Here is a 20,950-nt window from a genome sequence, read left to right as displayed (position 1 = left end):
TTTGAGGTACAACAATATTATTACATACAGTAACAGTGCACTTCTGTGGAAATTACACCAAATGAATCGTGTACAAAGCTGTAGTATTATTTACACCGTCTAGTAGCATAATTACTAATTATACTATTATAGCCATGACACAATTGTTGGTTAATGAACGCATTAATCACAAAAAGCCTGCTGAAGACTAAACTAAACCACTGAGAGCCAAAGACAAAACCTGCAAACAAATCCAGAGGTAAACATAAAAATAACGTGTCGGCTGGGGAGTGGATGAATCATCCACTCAGCACAGCACGTCCAACAGTCCTTTACTGTTGTTTTTAACCTCACTGGCCCTTGTTTGTTATGACCACAGAGGCCCTTGGTGAGCTGCGCTGAATGTTAAGTAACAGTACTTACGGTGGAATGGATGTGCCAGCAGACACAGCGTGTATTAATGGTGGCTTGCTGCTGCAAACAGTCTGCTCTCTAATTAGAAAGCTCCTCCATTAACAAATATATGTGTGCGCTCATTCTTGGCAACCCACTTCAGGGTACGTAAACAACACTTTGTATGGTAGCTTCTTTCAGGAGTATGTGATTTTTCAACATTCTTACCAGAAGAAAATCATGTGCAGCTAAGCTATAGGCTAACAGAGTTTACGATAATGAGGCTGCTTCTACCACCCCATCCTGCGTTCTATTATTCATTTTGCTCTGTAAAGACTCTGAGATCATAAACATAAAAAATAATCATAAAAAACATGTATTCTTCTGCCCATTAGTGTTCCCAACCAATGGCATGCCAGGTTCACAACAGAGGTCATTTCAGGACAGCTTTCATACCGAACATGCCTACGCATTTTATTATATCTTCTGTCTCGCCATGGTCACGTTTATAATTTATAATTTGCTGTCTGTATGGAAATGACACGTCTTTATTATGACTATGAATTTATTATGCTTAGCGCGTTATGAAATACAGTCAGGCCATAAACATTGGGCAGTCACACAATTCTTATCTTAACTCATTGAACAAACCGAGCACCCAAACTCAAAGACCTACATAAACATACCTTTTCTTCAAACCGAACGCCCAAACCCAAAGACCTATACACACCTTTTCTTCAAACCGAACGGCCAAACCCAAAGACCTATATACACCTTTTTTTCAAACCGAATGCCCAAACCCAAAGACCTACATAATCATACCTTTTCTTCAAGCCGAACACCCAAACCCAAAGACCTATACATACCTTTTCTTCAAACCGAACGCCCAAACCCAAAGACCTATACATACCTTTTCTTCAAACCGAATGCCCAAACCCAAAGACCTACATAATCATACCTTTTCTTCAAGCCGAACACCCAAACCCAAAGACCTATACATACCTTTTCTTCAAACCGAACGCCCAAACCCAAAGACCTATACATACCTTTTCTTCAAACCGAATGCCCAAACCCAAAGACCTACATAATCATACCTTTTCTTCAAGCCGAACGCCCAAACCCAAAGACCTATACATACCTTTTCTTCAAACCGAACGCCCAAACCCAAAGACCTACATAATCATACCTTTTCTTCAAGCCGAACGCCCAAACCCAAAGACCTATACATACCTTTTCTTCAAACCGAAAGCCCAAACCGAAGACCTACGTTGTCATACCTTTTCTTCAAACCGAACGCCCATACCCAAAGACCTATATATATCTTTTCTTCAAACCGAACGCCCAAACCCAAAGACCTATATAGTATACCTTTTTCTTCAAACCGAACGCCCAAACCCAACGACATACGTAATCATACCTTTTCTTCAAACCGAACGCCCAAACCCAAAGACCTGTATATACCTTTTCTTCAAACCGAACGCCCAAACCCAAAGACCTATATATACCTTTTCTTCATACCGAACGCCGAAACCCGAAGACCTGCGTAATCAAACATTTTCTTCAAACCGAACGCCCAAACCCGAAGACCTGCGTAATCATACATTTTCTTCAAACTGAACACCCAAACCCAAAGACCTACATAATCATACCTTTTCTTCAAACTGAACGTCCAAACCCAAGACCTATGTAGTCATACCTTTTCTTCAAACCGAACGCCCAAACCCAAAGACCTACGTATTCATACCTTTTCTTTACCCCTGAAAGCCCAAACCCAAAGACCTACATAATCATACCTTTTCTTCAAACCGAACGCCCAAACCCAAAGACCTGCGTAATCATACATTTTCTTCAAGCCGAACGCCCAAACCCAAAGACCTACGTAATCATACCTTTTCTTCAAACCGAATGCCCAAACCCAAAGACCTAGTACGTAATCATACCTTTTCTTCAAACCGAACGCCCAAACCCAAAGACCTACGTAATCATACCTTTTCTTCAAACTGAACGCCCAAACCCAAAGACCTACGTAATCATACTTTTTCTTCAAACCGAATGCCCAAACCCAAATACCTACGTAATCATGCCTTAAAAAACAGTCGGAAATTTATTTCTTTTTAAAATCTTTGTCATGATTGTGTTGTCGCTCTGCTGCCACCTTCTGCCTCCACCTTGCGGCGCATCCTGACCAGCACCAGGCGGGCGACTCCTGCACACACCTGTACCCAATCATCCCCTTGGACTACTTAAGCCCTGCTCACAGCTCTGCAAGATTGTCCCTCAAGCTTCCACAAATCCTTGTCAGCTGCTTGTCTTCTGCTACGTGCATGTACCTGTTGTTCCCTCGCTTTCTGGCTTTTAATCCATGCTTCATGAGTACTAGTCGGTTTGCCTGCTGACCTTTTGTCATTGAAATTAAATGAATGATAACAACATTACACAGGTAAAGACAACAGTCAAAGCAGAAAATCCACAAAAGTATGAAGATAGTACCTGAGCAGATGTGCAGCTGAGCTTCTGCAGGCCATTCTCCAGCCGCTCTATCTTCTTGCTGAGGTCTTTACTTTTCTGGCCCAGCAGACTTCGATACAGTTTTATCTGTTCCAAGAAAGACTTGGGTGTGGTGTAGTTGTAGCGCCGCTCGACGGCCAGGCATTCCTTCGACGTCTGATTGACACTCATGTGGACGTACGCCATGAATTTACTCACAGACTCCTTCACTTCGGGCTGCAGGAATCACAAACGTATGGGACAGCGTAAAGTTTCATCGCAATGCAAACAGTTCCTGTATATTCCAATAGGAGCATCTCTTACTTCAATATTGTCCACTTCCTGCAGAAACCTGAGGCTGACGGACTCCAACGCCTCCCGCGGCCATTCGTGGAACCAGACGATGGCTGTGTTCACCACAGCTGGGAATTTCCTGCTACGAACCCTCAGCTTGCTACCAACCGGTGAGAAACAAAGAGCCACCTACCATTCATTCATAAAAAAAAGAGTGAGGTTAAATTCGGGGAGTTTAGTCTTTACCTTTGACTCTGGTTTGTGTTAAGAGGTACAAATTCTCTCTGAGCTAAACTTTATTCCACATATCAAATTGTCGGAGTGAAATTTTCTTAGCTCATTCAATGGGTAAGGGTTAGGTTAATGAACCCCTCTCTTGGACTTCATTCTTAGCAGCTGCTCCATGACGGCAGCCCACAGACAGTGAGCTGAAACTGGACTTTGTAATGAGGTACCCCAATGGCAGGGCCCCAAGGGGGGCACGTCGCACCATTCAAGAAGCGCTAGGTTAATTAGAGACTAAATTGTCCATATGTGTGAATGGTTGGTCGTCTGTACAGTATGTGCCCTGTGATTGCCTGCTGACCAGTACATGGTCTACCCCGCCTCTGGTTCAAAGTCAACTGGGATAGGCTCCAGCATACCAACCCTAGTGAGGACAAGCAGCATTGAAAATGAATGAATGATACAGGAAGGCGCATCTCAAGGTAGAAAGGAGGAAGTCTGACTAATGAGACCACATAATTATCACTGTGGATTCCAATGTCAAGCAGATACATATTCGTCCACCTCCGTAGTCTTTATTTATTCATTCCACAGAGCTGGGAGAGGCAGAGACCTGGACAGGGATGGTAATGGACCTATATATGGTAATAATGTCAGGATATTTAACACCCCCTAGAATCCCTGAATACCAAGGAGGAACAAAACAGTTAAACGTTTGAGGAATTATCTACAGCTGAACTGCGCCTGATTCCACTCATATCCGTGATTTATGACAGTCCATCGCCTCCCAAAGCATCCCGGAAGGTCATTAAGAGGAAATTGTCTGGGGAGAGCTTCATCATAAAGCCAGATGTTTAACTATGACAATGTTTTGTATCCTGGCATCACAAACGAGGTGTGAGGTGAGAAGCAGCACACTGCGGCTCCATTAGGAGGAGATGAGGATCAAACCGAGGTGCGCTTCTGAGAAGCAAATTAACGGCAAACTTTCTCCCTCCCCCCCTGAGGAGAGCCACGTAGAACAACTTTCTCTGGATCATTAGTTGTGAAATTCACAGGAACGGAACACACAGCTCTTTTGCACGATACATGTGCGTGTAGTGTATCTGATGAGTTCACCTTGAGCTGTCTGCGAATGCGGTCGATGAAGAACTTCCAGCAGTTTTCTCTTGTATCCATCAATCCTGAGCTGCGCACCTCTGGCCTCATGCTGCCGATGATGTTCTCCACCTCATCGTCTGGGAACAGGTCCGGAATCTCCCCTTGAATGACAACAGAATGGGATCAACATTGATTGTGATTGAATATCTTTGATATTTGTGTTCAAAAAACGTATTTTTGCCGCACCAAGTTTGGTAACAGAGCGTTTCAGTTTGTTAAATGAGCTCCAGAAGGACTTGAAATTACAGGAGCTCATCTCTTTTAAATGTTTTTAATCAATAGTCAAAGGTAGGGCAGATGCTGATATATGCAGCTGCTTCTCATAAGTCGACTGTAAATCATTTTTAGTTGTGTGGCTTGCATGTGCAATGTTGTAATTATAGGTTATCACATGGCCAGGTATCATGCCCCCAAGTGTCAGTATCATGCTGATATTGGCACGCGGGGGCATGATACTGGGCCTGATACCAGACAAACCATGTGATGATCTTATTATCACATACTATTTAATCATGAGCTTATTATCACGTACTATTTAATCAAAAGACCATTTTGTTTCCAGAAAATTGTCAGTTTATTACATGTATTATATCTAAACAGTGTAAACACAATAATTGCAAAAATATTTCAACAATAATATTTTATCAACAGTCTTATCTTATCAATGTCTGTTCCATTAATCAAGTTTGGGTTTTTTGGTGACTGGAGAAGCACTAGGCACTTAGCACTCGTGCGCTGTTCTCTGATTGGTTGTTTCACGGGCACGATACCAGAGCAGCGCGCTCTGAGTGGACAGCTACGGGGGCTGATACTGGACATGGTTAAACTCTATATTTTATCAGTATCACTGTACAACAGCAGACATTGGTGATGTTTTTTTTCTAAAAAGAACAATAACGATGGCGTAAAGAGCTAAGAAAGGCCAAGAAAGGTGCACTGTATTCTGGCCCACGCTCCAAGCAGCTGGGGGGAAACCTTTTCATGCACCGCAGTGCTGGTGTTTCAGGTGGCAGACCAGCCAACATGTACAAATTTATAGTACTCAACATGCTATTTCACTCTTGAATGTGTTGGTATGCTCTCGTTTTATTGCATTTTCCTGGTTTGTGTTCTAGTTCAGTCTGTACAGTACTGATACATAAATATATACTGCATTATCACTTTATCTAGTATTTCAAATCAAGGGGCCGTGAAAACATTTCTGATCTTTGGGGACCAGAACTAGAACTGAATTTGGGTTTTTTTAGTTGAAATCAATAATCAATCAAATTATTGAAAAATATATTTAATGAATGTAAACCATATAAGAGTTTCACCATACTCTACCAAAATAAATGACCTTTTCATAGATAATCAAATGTATTAAGGTGCACCGGTACGCAAAATGACATCATGCGGAAAATGGAACGCACAACACACAACGGCAATGAAACCACAACCTCCCACTTTAAAAGGGGCCCCCTCATGCTCATTTCAGGGGCTTTTAAAATGATATTGGATCCCAGTGGGGCACTATAGTCGCTTTCTTTTAATAAAATACTCTATAAATCTCAAGGTTGTGTACGGGACAAATCTGTTTCTCGCCTCTTATTCTGCAGCCTCCTTCCCCTACCATGCCAACTGTGTTGTAATTGGTCAGGGGTTGTGGGTTCCGGCCCCCCAACCCCTGCCACCTCTCAGAGCTACACAGCGACATGCACATTGTTATCAGAAAACAGTAAAGAAGAATGAGGTAGTCGATATTAATGGATAAATATTGGAAAATCTGTGCTTTCTTCCCATGAATGCCTTATTCTGGTTTGCATACACCATTTGTATGGACAACGTACATATTGTCCTATGGACAATGTGTATGGACAGTGTAGGGACAATGTGGGGACAGTGTGGGGGCAATGTATGGACAGTGTGGGGACAATGTATGGACAGTGTATGGACAGTGTGGGGACAGTGTATGGACAGTGTATGGACAATGTATGGACAATGTATGGACAGTGTGGGGTCAGTGTAGGGACAATGTATGGACAGTGTGGGGACAATGTATGGACAGTGTGGGGACAATGTATGGACAGTGTATGGACAGTGTATGGACATTGTGGGGACAGTGTGGGGACAGTGTATGGACAGTGTATGGACAGTGTGGGGACAGTGAATGGACAATGTATGGACAGTGTAGGGACAATGTGGGGACAGTCTGGGGACAATGTATGAACAGTGTATGGACAATGTAGGGACAATGTATGAACAGTGTATGGACAATGTGGGGACAATGTATGGAGAGTGTAGGGACAGTGTGGAGACAGCCTGGTGACAATGTATGGACAGTGTATGGACAATGTAGGGACAATGTATGGACAGTGTATGGACAGTCTGGGGACAATGTATGAACAGTGTATGGACAATGTAGGGACAATGTATGGACAGTGTATGGACATTGTGGGGACAGTGTGGGGACAGTGTATAGACAATGTATGGACAGTGTATGGACAGTCTGGGGACAATGTATGAACAGTGTAGGGACAGTGTGGGTGGTGTGGGGACAATGTGGGGACAGTGTGGGGACAATGGATGGACAGTGTATGGACAATGTATGGACAGTGTGGGGACAGTGTATGGACAATGTATAGACAATGTATGGACAGTGTATAGACAGTGTATGGACAGTGTATGGACAACGAATGGACAAGATATGGACAGTGTATGGACAGTGTATGGACAGTGTATGGACAACGTATGGACAACGTATGGACAACGTATGGACAACGTATGGACAACGTATGGACAATGTATGGACAGTGTGGGGACAATGTATGGACAGTGTATGGATGGCGTGGATAAAAAGGCAGCCCAGCTATCTGTTGGCCGTGGCAACGATAAAGCTTTTCTCTCCTCCCAAACCTGACAGACAGTAATTAGTGAAGCCTGCTGTTACCTGATGCCAACAGATCATTGACCAGAACGAGGAACCTCTCGTCTGCCACTTGGGCATCAGTCATTAGGAACACGGTGCCAATATTCTTCACGCCAGCTTTGATGTAGAGCGAAGCCAGGTCACTCTGGGTGAGAGAAAGACACGGAGTGGGTGAGTGACACACATAATGAGATTTTGCAGCAACGGGGCGAAACATTGTTAGGTTGTCACGGCAAGGACGCCACGTGAATAACAAGCACAGTGTTTCTATACTGAAAAGAGTATGTCCCCTGTTTGAAAAGATAGGAACACATAAACACACTTAAGTGTAGAAACTCGCAATGACTTCCAACGTGACTTCCTGTGTTGTACGATTGTGTGCTTACTTTGAGGTCAGCAATGCCGTACGCCTTCCTTAAGGTGATCTGGAAAACCTCCAGATTGGAGATGAAGGCAGCCAGTCGGGTCAGACTCTGCTTGCCACTGCCGCCTACTCCAACCAACAGTGCGTTACCCCGCGGAGACTCCAGGATTCGATTTATACGGCAGCTGCATGCAGAGGTGGAGACAGTCACAGTCAGGGATGGGTTAGAAGTGGATGATAAACGCTAAGGGGGAGGAGGCATGCTGTACAGGCGACCGGACTCATGAAGCAAATAGCAAAGTGCAAAAGCAACAATGGGGCATTGCATTATCTCTTGGCTTATACACACCTTTGCTCCCTCCGTCACCATCAGTCATTCGTTCATTCATTTTCTACCGCTTTTCCTCTCAAGGTTCGCGGGGGTGCTGGAGCCTATCCCAGCTGTCTTCGGGCGAGAGGCGGGGTACACCCTGGACTGGTGGCCAGCCAATCACAGGGCACATATAGACAAACAACCATTCACACTCACATTCGGCCACTCCTGGGCAGGTTCTCTCACTTTGGTTGGCTGGAGTCCCAAAAGCTTTAGAAATGGCTATATCATCTTTTCCACTTGAACTCATTAAATGGCGGGGCTCCCTCACGAGGGTGGCGGGGGGTGCTGGAGCCTATCCCAGCTGTATTCGGGCGTGAGGCCGGGTACACCCTGGACTGGTGGCCAGCCAATCACAGGGCACATATAGACAAACAACCATTCACACTCACATTCATACCTATGGACAATTTGGAGTCGCTAATTAACCTAGCATGTTTTTGGAAGGTGGGAGGAAACCGGAGTACCCGGAGAAAACCCACGCATGTTCTGTGTGGAGAACATGCAAACTCCACACAGAGATGGCCGAGGGTGGAATCGAACCCTGGTCTCCTAGCTGTGAGGTCTGCGCGCTCACCATCAGTCATTCGTTCACATATATAAGCACAGCTTTGGTTTGGGCTGGAAAACATCAAATTAGATGTTGTGTTTTTTTTTCAAAATATTATACTAGATCCTTAACAAGTAAAGTGATTTGTCTTTTTCAAAAATAAATGGTTTTGCTCGACCTTCGGTCTCGGGCTGATACTGACACTTGGGGGCATGATACCTGGCCTGATACCAGACAAACCATGTGATGATCTTATTATCACATACTATTTAATCATGAGCTTATTACCACGTACTATTTAATCAAAATACCATTTTGTTTCCAGAAAATGTTCAGTTTATTACATATATTATATCTAAACAGTGTAAACACAATAATTGCAAAAATATTTCAACAATAATATTTTATCAACAGTCTTATCTTATCAATGTCTGACAATTAAAGTTCCATTAATCAAGTTTGGGTTTTTTGGTGACTGGAGAAGCACTAGGCACTAAGCACTCGTGTGCTGTTCTCTGATTGGTTGTTTCACGGGCACGATACCAGAGCACAGCTACGGGGGCTGATACTGGACATGGTTAAACTCTATATTTTATCAGTATCACTGCCCTGGGCTTTGACACAGTATCATTTCGGCCTTTTCCCGTATGGGCGGTTTCTAGGGTACATGGACAATTAATACTGTAGTATGTGATAATGAGATCATCACATGGTTTGTCTGGTATCAAGGCCAGGTATCAGCCCAAAACCGAAACCTATAATTATAGCATAGCTATAGTTTTAGCCGCATTTACCTTTGACTTTGACCAGAGACAACGGATGATAATGAAGGGTTTTTGACATAGTTTTGTTGCAATTGTGTATATTTTACATTTTATATTTTAATTCTAATTACAATAATAAAGCTTCAATTGCACTGAAAGGAAAGCTACTTTGTGCACATTTTATGACAGATGAAAGAAACACTTTTATCTCGACTTTTTGCTCTACTACGTTGTCCCTGGAGTTTGAGATTGTCCACTCACATGTGAGCCATGGCGTCTTCAAACAGCACCAGATTGAGCATGGCGTTGACCTCATTGTGGCTGTCCAGTACTTCCAGCAGGATTTTATTGAGGCTGCTCCAGGACTCCACAGCCATGTACCTGGCTTCCCCCAGGCCGTGGGCAAAGTGGCAGTACAGGTTCATCTTCCGGGTCTGTTCCAGACTCTCCTCCATGTCCTGAGGGAGGGACAAAAAAACACACACATACACATACACACAGGACCCTTGTCAGCATAACATTACTGTTAAGCTTAAACAGTGTGGACAGGGGCACAGCTGAATATCGCAGCGGCGCAGAGGGTGACCTAGTTCAGTTTCACTCCAGCAACTATCAGGCACCTGAATATTTTACTGTAGAGATTTGGTTTGGTTTTCCATACTACTACTACTTTGGGTGCAATGCTTTCCAATTCAACATCGACATTTTTTTTCTCCATTGCAGCCTCCATTTCCATATTATTATATCAGCGTCCTTGCAGTGCACTAAACATTGTCTTGTGTGCTTGTAAAAAGAGTCTGAAAATGCGGTGCGTGTTTTTTTTTTTTTTTTTTTTGTCATCAATTTACAGAGGTTGTAAACCCCCTCTTTGTGTGGACACACTTCCTGTCAGGTTCCCTATTGTGGTATGAATTGTGTACAAGAGATGGACCAATAGAGTGTTGCGGGGTGAGAAGAGGACAGAAAACCATTCAAATGTTTTTCCAATTTGCTGGGCTTGACAGTACACCGCCCTGACAGCCAGATTCCCCCCATACCGCCCTGTTTAATATTCTCCACAATCCCTTCCACACTCGACATCACCCCCCTCACCCACTCCCTGAGCATCATTTTCACGACTCGCTTCTTGTTCTTTATGGTGTTCCTGACCGATGTCAAGGTCCAAAGGCACGGATCAGCTCGTGCGGTGTTTTCCTCCTTGAAACTTAGCAAAAACTCACCTCAAAGTATTTTTTCACCATGTCCGCCTGTAGCTTATCAAAGATCTGGAAGTCATGCTCCTCAACAAGCTTGTCTCTGTAGACGCGGTTAGACTCGTGCATGAAGATTTTCAGGAGGTCCGACGGGGTTTTCAGACACTCAGCCGTGCTAAAAAGAATACCCTGGGAAGGGGGTTGTGGGGAAAGATTAGTGTTCCAATCCAAAGGCAGATTTGGTCCATTTAAGTATCATCATCATCATAAACATTTTTATGGAGCACTGAATAATGACACTTCTTGATCATGTTGGCAGATGTCAAACTGAATATTTTGAGTATCACAACTATGGATATGGGGCGGCACGGCGGTCTAGTGGTTAGCGCGCAGAACTCAGAGCTAGAAAACCAGGGTTCAATTCAACCCTCGGCCATCTCTGTGTGGAGTTTGCATGTTCTCCCCGTGCATGCGTGGGTTTTCTCCGGGTACTCCGGTTTCCTCCCACATTCCAAAAACATGCTAGGTTAATTGGCCACTCCAAATTGTCCATAGGTATGAATGTGAGTGTGAATGGTTGTTTGTCTATATGTGCCCTGTGATTGGCTGGCCACCAGTCCAGGGTGTACCCCGCCTCTCGCCTGAAGACAGCTGGGATAGGCTCCAGCACCCCCGCGACCCTTGTGAAGAAAAAGTGGTAGAAAATGAATGAATGAATTCAGAAATAAAGCAATAAAATGAATACAATAATTATTTTTAACAATACTTTTTGTGGAAAGAAATTAAATCATTAAAAAAGATGAAAACATTCATTGTATACACTAATTGTATGTATTAAAATGAATACAAAGTGTATGAAATTAAATACAAATATTTGTATTTAGGACCCTGCGGTCCTCCGGCACTGGCCTTTTAACAATACCAAAACCCAGAACAAAAACCCACGGTGAGGCACCATTTAGCCACTATGGCCCCCACCTGTGGAACAGCCTGCCCGAGAGCCTCAGGACTGCAGACTGTTGATATTTTAAAAAAAAGATTAATGACACACCTTTTTAATCAGGCTTTTAACTAATATTTTTAAACTTTCTTATGTTTTTTCTCTTATGTTTATCTTTTTAGTCCTATTTTATGCTTTTAGTCTTTAGCTTTTAACTCCAGTATTTCCTCAGGGGGGGTCCTCCACACTGGGGGCTGTGTCGGGGCTGCTGAGGGGGTGCCGTCCTTGGGTCCCTTCAACCCGGTCGGCTGGGGGTTCCTCCCTTTTAATGTGGGGGTCCGCCCGTTTGTCGGAGTCGGGGGACCCAGGTGTTGGTCCCCCGATGGCACGGCCTGCGGCTCCTCCCAGTGTCCTTGATCCTCAGTGCCATGCCATGTCTTCCTACTGTGTGTGATTGTGTGTGTGTGTGTGTGTGTGTCTAGTATGGAAGGTGGGAGGGGCTTTCTTAGTATTTGTTTTTCCTTTTAATTGTGGTAATTGTTTTTTTTTGTTTGTTTGTTTTGTTATTTTATTATGTTATATGTTTTTTTTTGTTTGTTTTGTTGGTAATTGTTTTTAATTCTGTAAAGCACTTTGTGTTGCATGTCTTTGCAGGAAAAGTGCTATACAAATAAAGTTGATTATGATTTTGATTTGAACATGCATCAGGATACAATTGAATGCATCCCATAATCAATTCATAGTCCTGCAAGAAACCAATCTTATTTAATCCTGCCCCCCTTCTGTTACTTTTACAATCTGTTACTGTTACATTTGTTCACTTCCTGCCTTCCTGGGTAGAAGACATATGAGGGCACCCAGGCATGGCCACCCGGAGACTGAAACAGAGGGAAACAGATCTTCAGTGTCTCCAGCGGCCATAACTGTTCCAATCGCGGGCAATCATCTCCAGGGAGGGCCGAGCCACGCGAATATAATCTGCCTTCAAATTTGCGCCCACCGAATGTGACAATTGGCTGCTAAATCCATTGTGTAATGGGGCAGATGGGGAGGTGTGTGTCGAGATGTGTGTGCTGAACATTCATGCAAGAGCTGAAATTATTGCCGCTACTCGAGATGTGAACATTTTCCTCGAGTACTGTATGAATCACCGAATACTTTGACTTTTAATGTGGCTTTTTTCTACTTCATTTCACTGAGTAATGGTGGGAATAGCTAAATTCCACACTTTACACGTGCGTCACAGCAAAAACAAATCTCTCTATGTTGACTCAGTATCGCTGTCACAAAAACCCCAACCAGGCTATATGCTACTTCACAATTATTCAGCTTAACATGAAATAATTATGTAACTCAATATTGTAGATATAGGGCGGCACTGCGGTCTAGTGGTGAGCGCGCAGACCTCACAGCTAGGAGACCGGGGTTCAATTCCACCCTCGGCCATCTCTGTGCTGGCCATTTATAGCTGGGATAGGCTCCAGCAACCCCCGCGACCCTTGTGAGGATAAGCGGAAGAAAATGAATAACTGAATTAATTAATTAATTTATTATTATTTATGATTATGAATCATTATTTATAGCTGGGATAGGCTCCAGCAAGGTGCCAGGGTACTCCGGTTTCCTCCCACTTTCCAAAAACATGCTAGGTGACTCCAAATTGTCCATAGGTATGAATGTGAGTGTGAATGGTTGTTTGTCTATATGTGCCCTGTGATTGGCCGGCCACCAGTCCAGGGTGCGAAGACAGCTGGGATAGGCTCCAGCACCCCCTGCGACCCTGGTGAGGAAAAGCGGTAGAAAATGAATGAAAGACACGTACTTGTGTGAGTCTAAACCTACCCTGTGTGAAGCCCCGCCATTTAATGAGTTCAAGTGGAAAAGATGATAAGCCATTTCTAAAGTTTTTGGGACTCCAGCCAACCAAAGTGAGAGAACCTGCCCAGGAGTGGCCAAACAACCCAAAATGACCAAAAGAGCACAGCGACGACTCAACCAAGGGGGTCACAAAAGACCCCACAACAGTGTTCAAGAGTCCACTATAAGAAAGATACTGTGCAAAACCGTCCAACATGGCCGAGTTCCAAGACCAAAACTGAACAAAAAGATCATTAAGGCTGGTCTCCATTTTACCAAAAAACATCTTGATGATCCCCAAGACCTTTGGGAAAATACTCTGCGGTCTGACCAGACAAAAGCTGAACATTTTGGAAGGTTTGTTTTGTTTCCCATGATGAAAATCCAGAGCTGAATCCTATTGAGATGCTGTGGCACGACCTCATGTGTGACTAACATGCAAAACATCAGAAGGGGGCAACTTTTTTCACACCAGTGTATGTACAGCATTTGTATGCATGGACTGGAAATGTAACTCTATTGAATAATAGCAGATGGAAAAGTTCTTGTTCTTATGAGAAATGAAAAATTGCGGTCAAAGAAAGCACATCATTTAGTTTGAGTTTATGTTTCCAGTGTATTTTCTGGCTTTTCCGAGCAAACTTAATTAAATGCATTAAATGAGCCATTAAGTGAGATAAATGATTACGTTTTACACCAAAAGTGAGTTATTTTGAGTGTTAGTGATAAGAATTACTGCTTTCAAGGAATTAAGAAATGGAAAAATGAATTATGATGTGTAATTAATTTATCAAAACTACCAGTAATCTCTTTTTTTTAATCTCGACTAAAAAATACTGAGAGAAGCTCTCACGCTCTGCACTTTGCCCAATCTACATTAAACACAACCTCACCTTCTCTATGCTGGAGCCTATCCCAGCTGTCTTCGGGCGAGAGGCGGGGTACACCCTGGACTGGTGGCCAGCCAATCACAGGGCACATATAGACAAACAACCATTCACACTCACATTCATACCTATGGACAATTTGGGCCGTACTATAGGTTAGGTATAGCCGTATTATAGAAGAAGCCGTACAACGGCAGCACTGCAAACATGCAGGGGTCTCAAACATGCGGCCCGCGGGCCAAATGTGGCCGCAGGACACTACTTTGAGGCCCCTGTCTTGATATGAAAGTTTAATGTTAGTGCGGCCTGCGCAAGTTTGATATGGATGCTGTATGGTATCATGTACCCAGAAAAAATTATTACATTTGATTAATGTTCATGTTAAAGGTTAAATAACTGTTAATAGTTATCCTCCCTATCCGTGTGGAAGTGGTAAGTTTTTGGCTATTTAAGTTTAAAGGAAATAACTTGATGGCTACCGTTTAGGTTGCTAACTCTCTAGTTTGCGAGTTAGCATGTGTCTCAAGACCCTTCAGTTGCGCAATATGTTGTAAATAAAGAGTATAAATGTGACTATAGTCGTGTTTTGTCATGTCTACAGGGCTCTAATAATGCTTTGTTCATTTTAATCTGAAAAAAATAATTTGTCTACCCACCAACTATATGTGGTTTCTTAAGTTTTTATTATTTGCCGCTTTATTATTATTATATTTATTTATTTATTTATTGCTGATTGATGCTGTTTATTTATTTTTCATCTTATTTTGTGTAGAAAAATAAAAAGTAAGATATTTGAGAACAGTGGAATGTTTTATCAGAGCTTTTATTGTAGAAAATTGGAACCAAAGCAAAATTGGTAATTTTTTTTTGTTTTTAATAAATGCGTTTTTTTTTGTTTTTTTTTGGAAAACCTGATGCGGCCCAGTCTCACCCAGACCCTAGCTCCAGTGGCCACCAAGTAAATTGAGTTTGAGACCCCTAGAGGCCTAGAAGGAATAAAGCGAAATCCTTTTTGTAGGACCATACTGAATTCCAGTTTTCCCCTTTGCTTATTTGCATCATGTTGAATTGCATCATATCGCAAGAAATTGTGCCATATCACAACAGATTGCATTGATTTAAACTCAATGATTATCACATTGCATCGTATCATATCGTGAAGAGGGTGAATCGTATCGCAGTAAATTCCATGTATCGTTAAAGTATTGTATCGCTGGCAGTGCATGGAGATGTGCATCTGATATTCACACCCCATAGTACAAATGTGTCTGTTGCAGTAATTAAGCAACCAACCAAGCACTCCCAATCTGAAATATTTTCGGACATATCACATTCTCTCCATCCTTAGATTCCTCAACGCCGCTTTCAATTCCAAGGAGGCATGTCTGCTCTCCTGTGAGCACACTTTCCTTGTAGCCTGACAGCTGCTCCGAGCCCCCCCAACAATGCTTCCTCCCCACTAACAAGCGCACCCACTTGCCTCTCCACAAATCATCATAAAGACATCTCGTGCAGTCAGTACAGTTCGGCTTCAAAGCTCTCCGTTTCCTACGTCTGTCTTCTGCTTTCACTCCACCACCTCTTTCACCCTCCTGAGCATTGAGGAGCTCGTTTGGGCTGACGTGCAGGAGACAAGCCCGCGGATATGCCTGATGGTCATGACAGAGCACAAACACCATTCTGACAATCTTCCAAGTCGGATTGGCTTGGTCCTATTAGTGGAATTTGGCTACTGTACCTCACTAACAGTACGTCACACTGAACATCCACAGGGCGTAATGTTCTTATCGTGTTGCAATGAATAATTATGCAAAAAGCACTGAGGGTGGGTGTGATGGGGCTAATAGATGAGCATAAAGACATTTAGACATGCAATTATTCAAGGCGAAGTAAATATTTGAAACACCAAACTACAAACTGCGTTTCAAGTATTTAGGGCAACACTTGAAGAAAGCAAAGGCGCTTTTTGTAGTGTCATCTCAGATATTTCCCTAGCTTAGCAACAAAGCAACTACGGAGGTGGAAATTAGAGCTAAGAAGCTGCCAGCTTCTGCCTGGTTGTCCAGAGGCATTAGAGGCCAGAGGCTGAAAAAGTACGACAGAAGAACTCCAAACAAGTTTTGGCCGTCCTTTGCTGCCTGTCTTTATTTTCTCTCAGAGTGGTAATGGTAATGGTAATGGTTTAATTTCATTTGAACATCATTTGCATCCAATTACAATTGAATGCATCCCATAATCAGTTCACAGTTCCACATGTCCAAAAGGAGTAGGAAGAAGCAAAGCTTATTAAATCCTACCCCTCCATCTGGTACTTTTACAATCAGTAACTGTTACATTTGTTCACTTCCTGCTTTCCTAATATAATTTAAGTATTATTTTTCATATTTTTAAAAATATTTGTAAAATATTTTTAAAAATATTTGTAAAATATTTTTAATTTTAATTTTAATTTTAATTTTAATTTTAATTTTAATTTTAATTTTAATTTTAATTTTAATTTTAATTTTAATTTTAATTTTAATTTTAATTTTAATTTTAATTTTAATTTTTTTGTCACATACCAAAGTACGAGGTGATATGACCATGACTGGACGCATGGAGGGAGTGAAAGTGAGGAAAAATAATCACAGTTTGCCTTCTGTGGGTTTATTTGGTGTTCAGTTGGACGGTGCACATCCAAAATCCAATGGGGGGGGGCACTTTGAAAATAACTTCTATATTTAATAATTCAGCTTTGTGACAAGTGGAAAGGCCTATTATTCATATGAACTCCACCCCCCCATTGTTTAGTTTTTGTGTTAAATGTCATTTTTTTTCAGAATAATATGACTTTGTTCCTTTATTATTATTATAATGGTTCCTCCAACAGGATCCAGCATGCCCCCACCCATGTGAAAATGGATGGCTGTTTTCCCCAACCTAATTTTCCAAACCGTTTCTTGTTTCTGATAATAGTAAAAAAAATAACATTTTAACATTTTTGTATTGCATCTTCACCCGTGCATCGATACACATATCCAGTCGTTTATCACAAGTTTACATTCCTCCTCATCAAAAACGTTTGTGATGAATTGCAATTAATTACAGGTTAACTATGGACAAAATACAATTAATCACAATGAAATATTTTAATCACTGGACATCCCTAAATATCATTAGTAGTCTTGCATTCTGTTTATTTGTTTCCTGTCCACAGATGTCTGCTTATCTCTGCTGCAGGGCAAAGTATGGAAGCATCCCGGAAGCAATCTGGCAATCTGTCATGCTTTGAAGCATGGCGGCTGCAGTAGAAAGTACCGGACTGCACTTCACACTACTGACACCTTACTACTGCGAGAGCTGCATCCCTTTCCTGTTTAACTCCAGTATTGATTCTTATTGCATAAAAACATTCCTGATTACATTTTGAAGACCAGTCAAAAAATTGCATAATTTGATCTGTTTTAAGTAAAGCCAGTGTAGGCACGGTGGAGGGGCGGCGTCATGTTCTTTTAATAGAACAAGAGAGCTTTTGGTTGTGCAGGGGCGTCAAACGGCGGTTGCAAATGTGGGAATGTTGGGGGGGGGGGGTGTCATCCCTCATGACTGAAGGCCCTTGTATGTGTGGTAACGACTGACTAAGGACTCTTTTGGACCGCCATGGGTGGAAGCCCCACCGTGAAGCCATCTTCATCACCTGGATCAACATTCCCACTAGCCTCCTGGGAACACTGGCATCGAGTATGCCCAAAGCCATTGACAAAACATTGTATTTCTATCTTTATTGCGTTGTACTTTGTATTTTTCTCTTATGGCGCCTCCACATGAACAATTGACTGAAAGACAAGATTTTTGGTCAGGCTCTGCTTCGGTCCACCCAATCAAAACCTCTCACCAGTAATAGTACAGTAAACCTCGGATATATCGGACTCGGATATATCGGAAATTCGCTCACAACGGACAGATAAAAAAGAACCAATTTTTCTGTAATGCATTTCCAATAAAAATTCATTGCATATATCGGATTTTTTTATAATGGATTTCGCCTATTTCGGACAAAATCTCCAGTCCCGTTCCAATGCATTTCCATTAAATTTCCCTCGCATACGTATATCGGATGGCCGCATCGTGGCGCTCCGATTCGCCGAATCGTGACAGGCCGCTATACGACGTCATTTGCAGCGTTTGCAGCGTTGCCTGCGCGTCCAGGTACATTGGAAACATAGTCAAGGAAGTGCCTTTTTATAACGGATAAAATCCGATTTACGCATATACCGGATATAAATCCGATATATGCGTAAAACGGACATTTTCCGCATATAACGGATTTCGCTTATATCGAACAAAACCAGTGGGAACAATTGAATCCGATATATCCGAGGTTTACTGTAGTAGCAATTAATGTTGGCCATATGCACCTTACCGAATGACTTCATGGGGGAGGTCGGGAAATAAATAGAAAGCGGTATAAAAAGACTTAAGCACTATCTTGGTAAATTCCCAGGAGGATTTATGATCATAAATCAAGGAGCCTGACCTCCACGAAAGCGTGGGCTATTTGGACTTAAATTTTGCCTCTAAAAAGCGTCTCTCTTGTTCTGCTCCCATGCCCTGATATTATATCCTTCAAGTATATTAACTCATCACTAATACCCTTTGCAAGTGCAAATCCATTTTATATTTCAGACTTATTTCTGGCTTTAAGGCTGAGCTGCTCAATCGATAATCATTTAAATGAGAAATTAGTGACAGAGGCTTGGTTTCTCTCAGAGAGCAGGATAATATTCCCGTGGAAAACTGACCTTTGACATCTAGCACAGTGAATAAAAGAATTCGTTCTTTTCTTTGCGTCACCTGGAAGATATTGGAGAGGTCTCGCAGGTTGAAGATGTAGTGAAACTTGACTGCGGTGGGGAGGAAAGTGGAGGCGACACGCAGATGCATAGCCACGGCGAGCTGCACCAGAGCTGAGGTGTTCTTTCGTACTGTGGCGGTAAAGCCATCATTTTGGAGGTGTTGCCACAGGATTGCAGTGTAGATGGTTGTGAGGGCCTCAGCTCCGGGGAAAGACAGGGCAATGACGGAGAAATGGCGCTGCAGAGAAAGAGAGAAACACAATATAAACAAGGAAACTTGTTACAGTGTTCCCAATGCAATCATAATTGGTAAACATGGTACGGTCAGAGTACCTGCAGCCTTGGATTGATGGTGAAGCTGCCAGCTGTTGGGTTCATACAGGACACGTACTGAATATTTTGTATTTCCTTCAAAAGGAGCTTATTTCGGTCATACCTGGAAGTAGACAGAACAGTTCATGCACCTTCACACATCACACACACATCAGGCGTCACTGAGGATGTTGCATCTCGGTGTAGAACCTGGTTCAAATTGATCCGCAAAGCATCCTTTTCAAGGGGAATCATAAAACAGGGTTCTGACATTTGACATTGCGAAATCCGTTATATGCGTATACCGGAAAATGTCCGTTTTACGCATATATCGGATTTATATCCGGTATATACATAAATCGGATTGTATCCGTTATAAAAAGGCACTTCCTTGACTATGTTTCCAATGTACCTGGACGCGCAGGCAACGCTGCAAACGCTGCAAATGACGTCGTATAGCGGCCTGTCACGATTCTGCGAATCGGAGCGCCACGATGCAGCCATCCGATATATGCGAGGGAAATTTAATGGAAATGCATTGGAACGGGACTGGAGATTTTGTCCGAAATAGGCGAAATCCGTTATAAAAAATCCGATATATGCAATGAATTTTTATTGGAAATGCATTACAGAAAAATTGGTTCTTTTTTATCTGTCCGTTGTGAGCGAATTTCCGATATATCTGAGTCCGATATATCCGAGGTTTACTGTATAAGCCCAAAAACATCATGACTGTCAAACCAAAATCCCAGCTGAGATATCTGGAACACTGCTGACCAACTACAAGAATCTGACCCCTGTGCTTACCAGCAAGGGTTTGTCCACCTCAATCAGTCACTTCTAGACTTGAGACCAAATACTCTCCCTTAAACCAACATGAATTTACGTACTGTCCCGGTACTGTATATGTTCTGGCGACATGAGTGCAGTTACCAGTGGTTGTAGTCCATGTGTTGGCGTATGAGTGTGTGAGGTTGGACCGTGCCATAGGCATCCACCTCAGGCATATTCAAGTCGTCTATGAAGTAAATCAATCTTCTATTGCCGGGGGGTCCATATTTGCGCCCAGCCTTTTTCTCAAGGGGCCTTTCCAGCACAGCTTTGAGGGAGAAAAGCATACAAAATATAAAGATGCATTAAAATTCAGTTATGATGATTACGATTAGTGAGTCGAGGTCATGGATTAGCATCCAGGGTGTCCCTTCTCTGTGGACACAAAGGACCTGTGGAGTGATTGCATTAAGTTCAGGTGACTCTTGCAAACACATCGACCTTTGCATCACGTATGTTACATCAGATTACTATGCATATGATACGAGCATGTTTTTAGACCAAATTGTTATAACAATAAAAACAATAATACAAGCAGTTGATGTTGAAATACAAGGATGAAGAGTCTTGAACCAGTCATGATGTGCTATACATATC

The 20,950-nt window shown here is 42.5% G+C and overlaps 1 protein-coding gene across 1 annotated transcript in view; it reads right to left on the bottom strand.

The window, feature by feature from the left end:
- The window catches only part of dnah9 (dynein, axonemal, heavy chain 9), a 176,516-nt gene that overhangs the window by 65,953 nt on the left and 89,613 nt on the right, over positions 1-20,950 (bottom strand). The window contains exons 44-53 of the mRNA XM_058060982.1: positions 20,456-20,621; positions 19,544-19,646; positions 19,209-19,448; positions 10,719-10,880; positions 9,760-9,956; positions 7,834-7,996; positions 7,469-7,592; positions 4,498-4,640; positions 3,184-3,342; positions 2,863-3,096 (exon numbers count right to left, since the gene is read on the bottom strand). Coding sequence (XP_057916965.1) covers positions 2,863-3,096; positions 3,184-3,342; positions 4,498-4,640; positions 7,469-7,592; positions 7,834-7,996; positions 9,760-9,956; positions 10,719-10,880; positions 19,209-19,448; positions 19,544-19,646; positions 20,456-20,621 — 1,691 coding nt within the window. The remainder of the gene's footprint in view (positions 1-2,862; positions 3,097-3,183; positions 3,343-4,497; positions 4,641-7,468; positions 7,593-7,833; positions 7,997-9,759; positions 9,957-10,718; positions 10,881-19,208; positions 19,449-19,543; positions 19,647-20,455; positions 20,622-20,950) is intronic.

The sequence above is a fragment of the Doryrhamphus excisus genome, chromosome 22 (genome assembly GCF_030265055.1).
Source record: "Doryrhamphus excisus isolate RoL2022-K1 chromosome 22, RoL_Dexc_1.0, whole genome shotgun sequence".
NCBI lineage: Eukaryota > Metazoa > Chordata > Actinopteri > Syngnathiformes > Syngnathidae > Doryrhamphus > Doryrhamphus excisus.
This window is presented reverse-complemented; position numbering and strand designations above follow the sequence as displayed.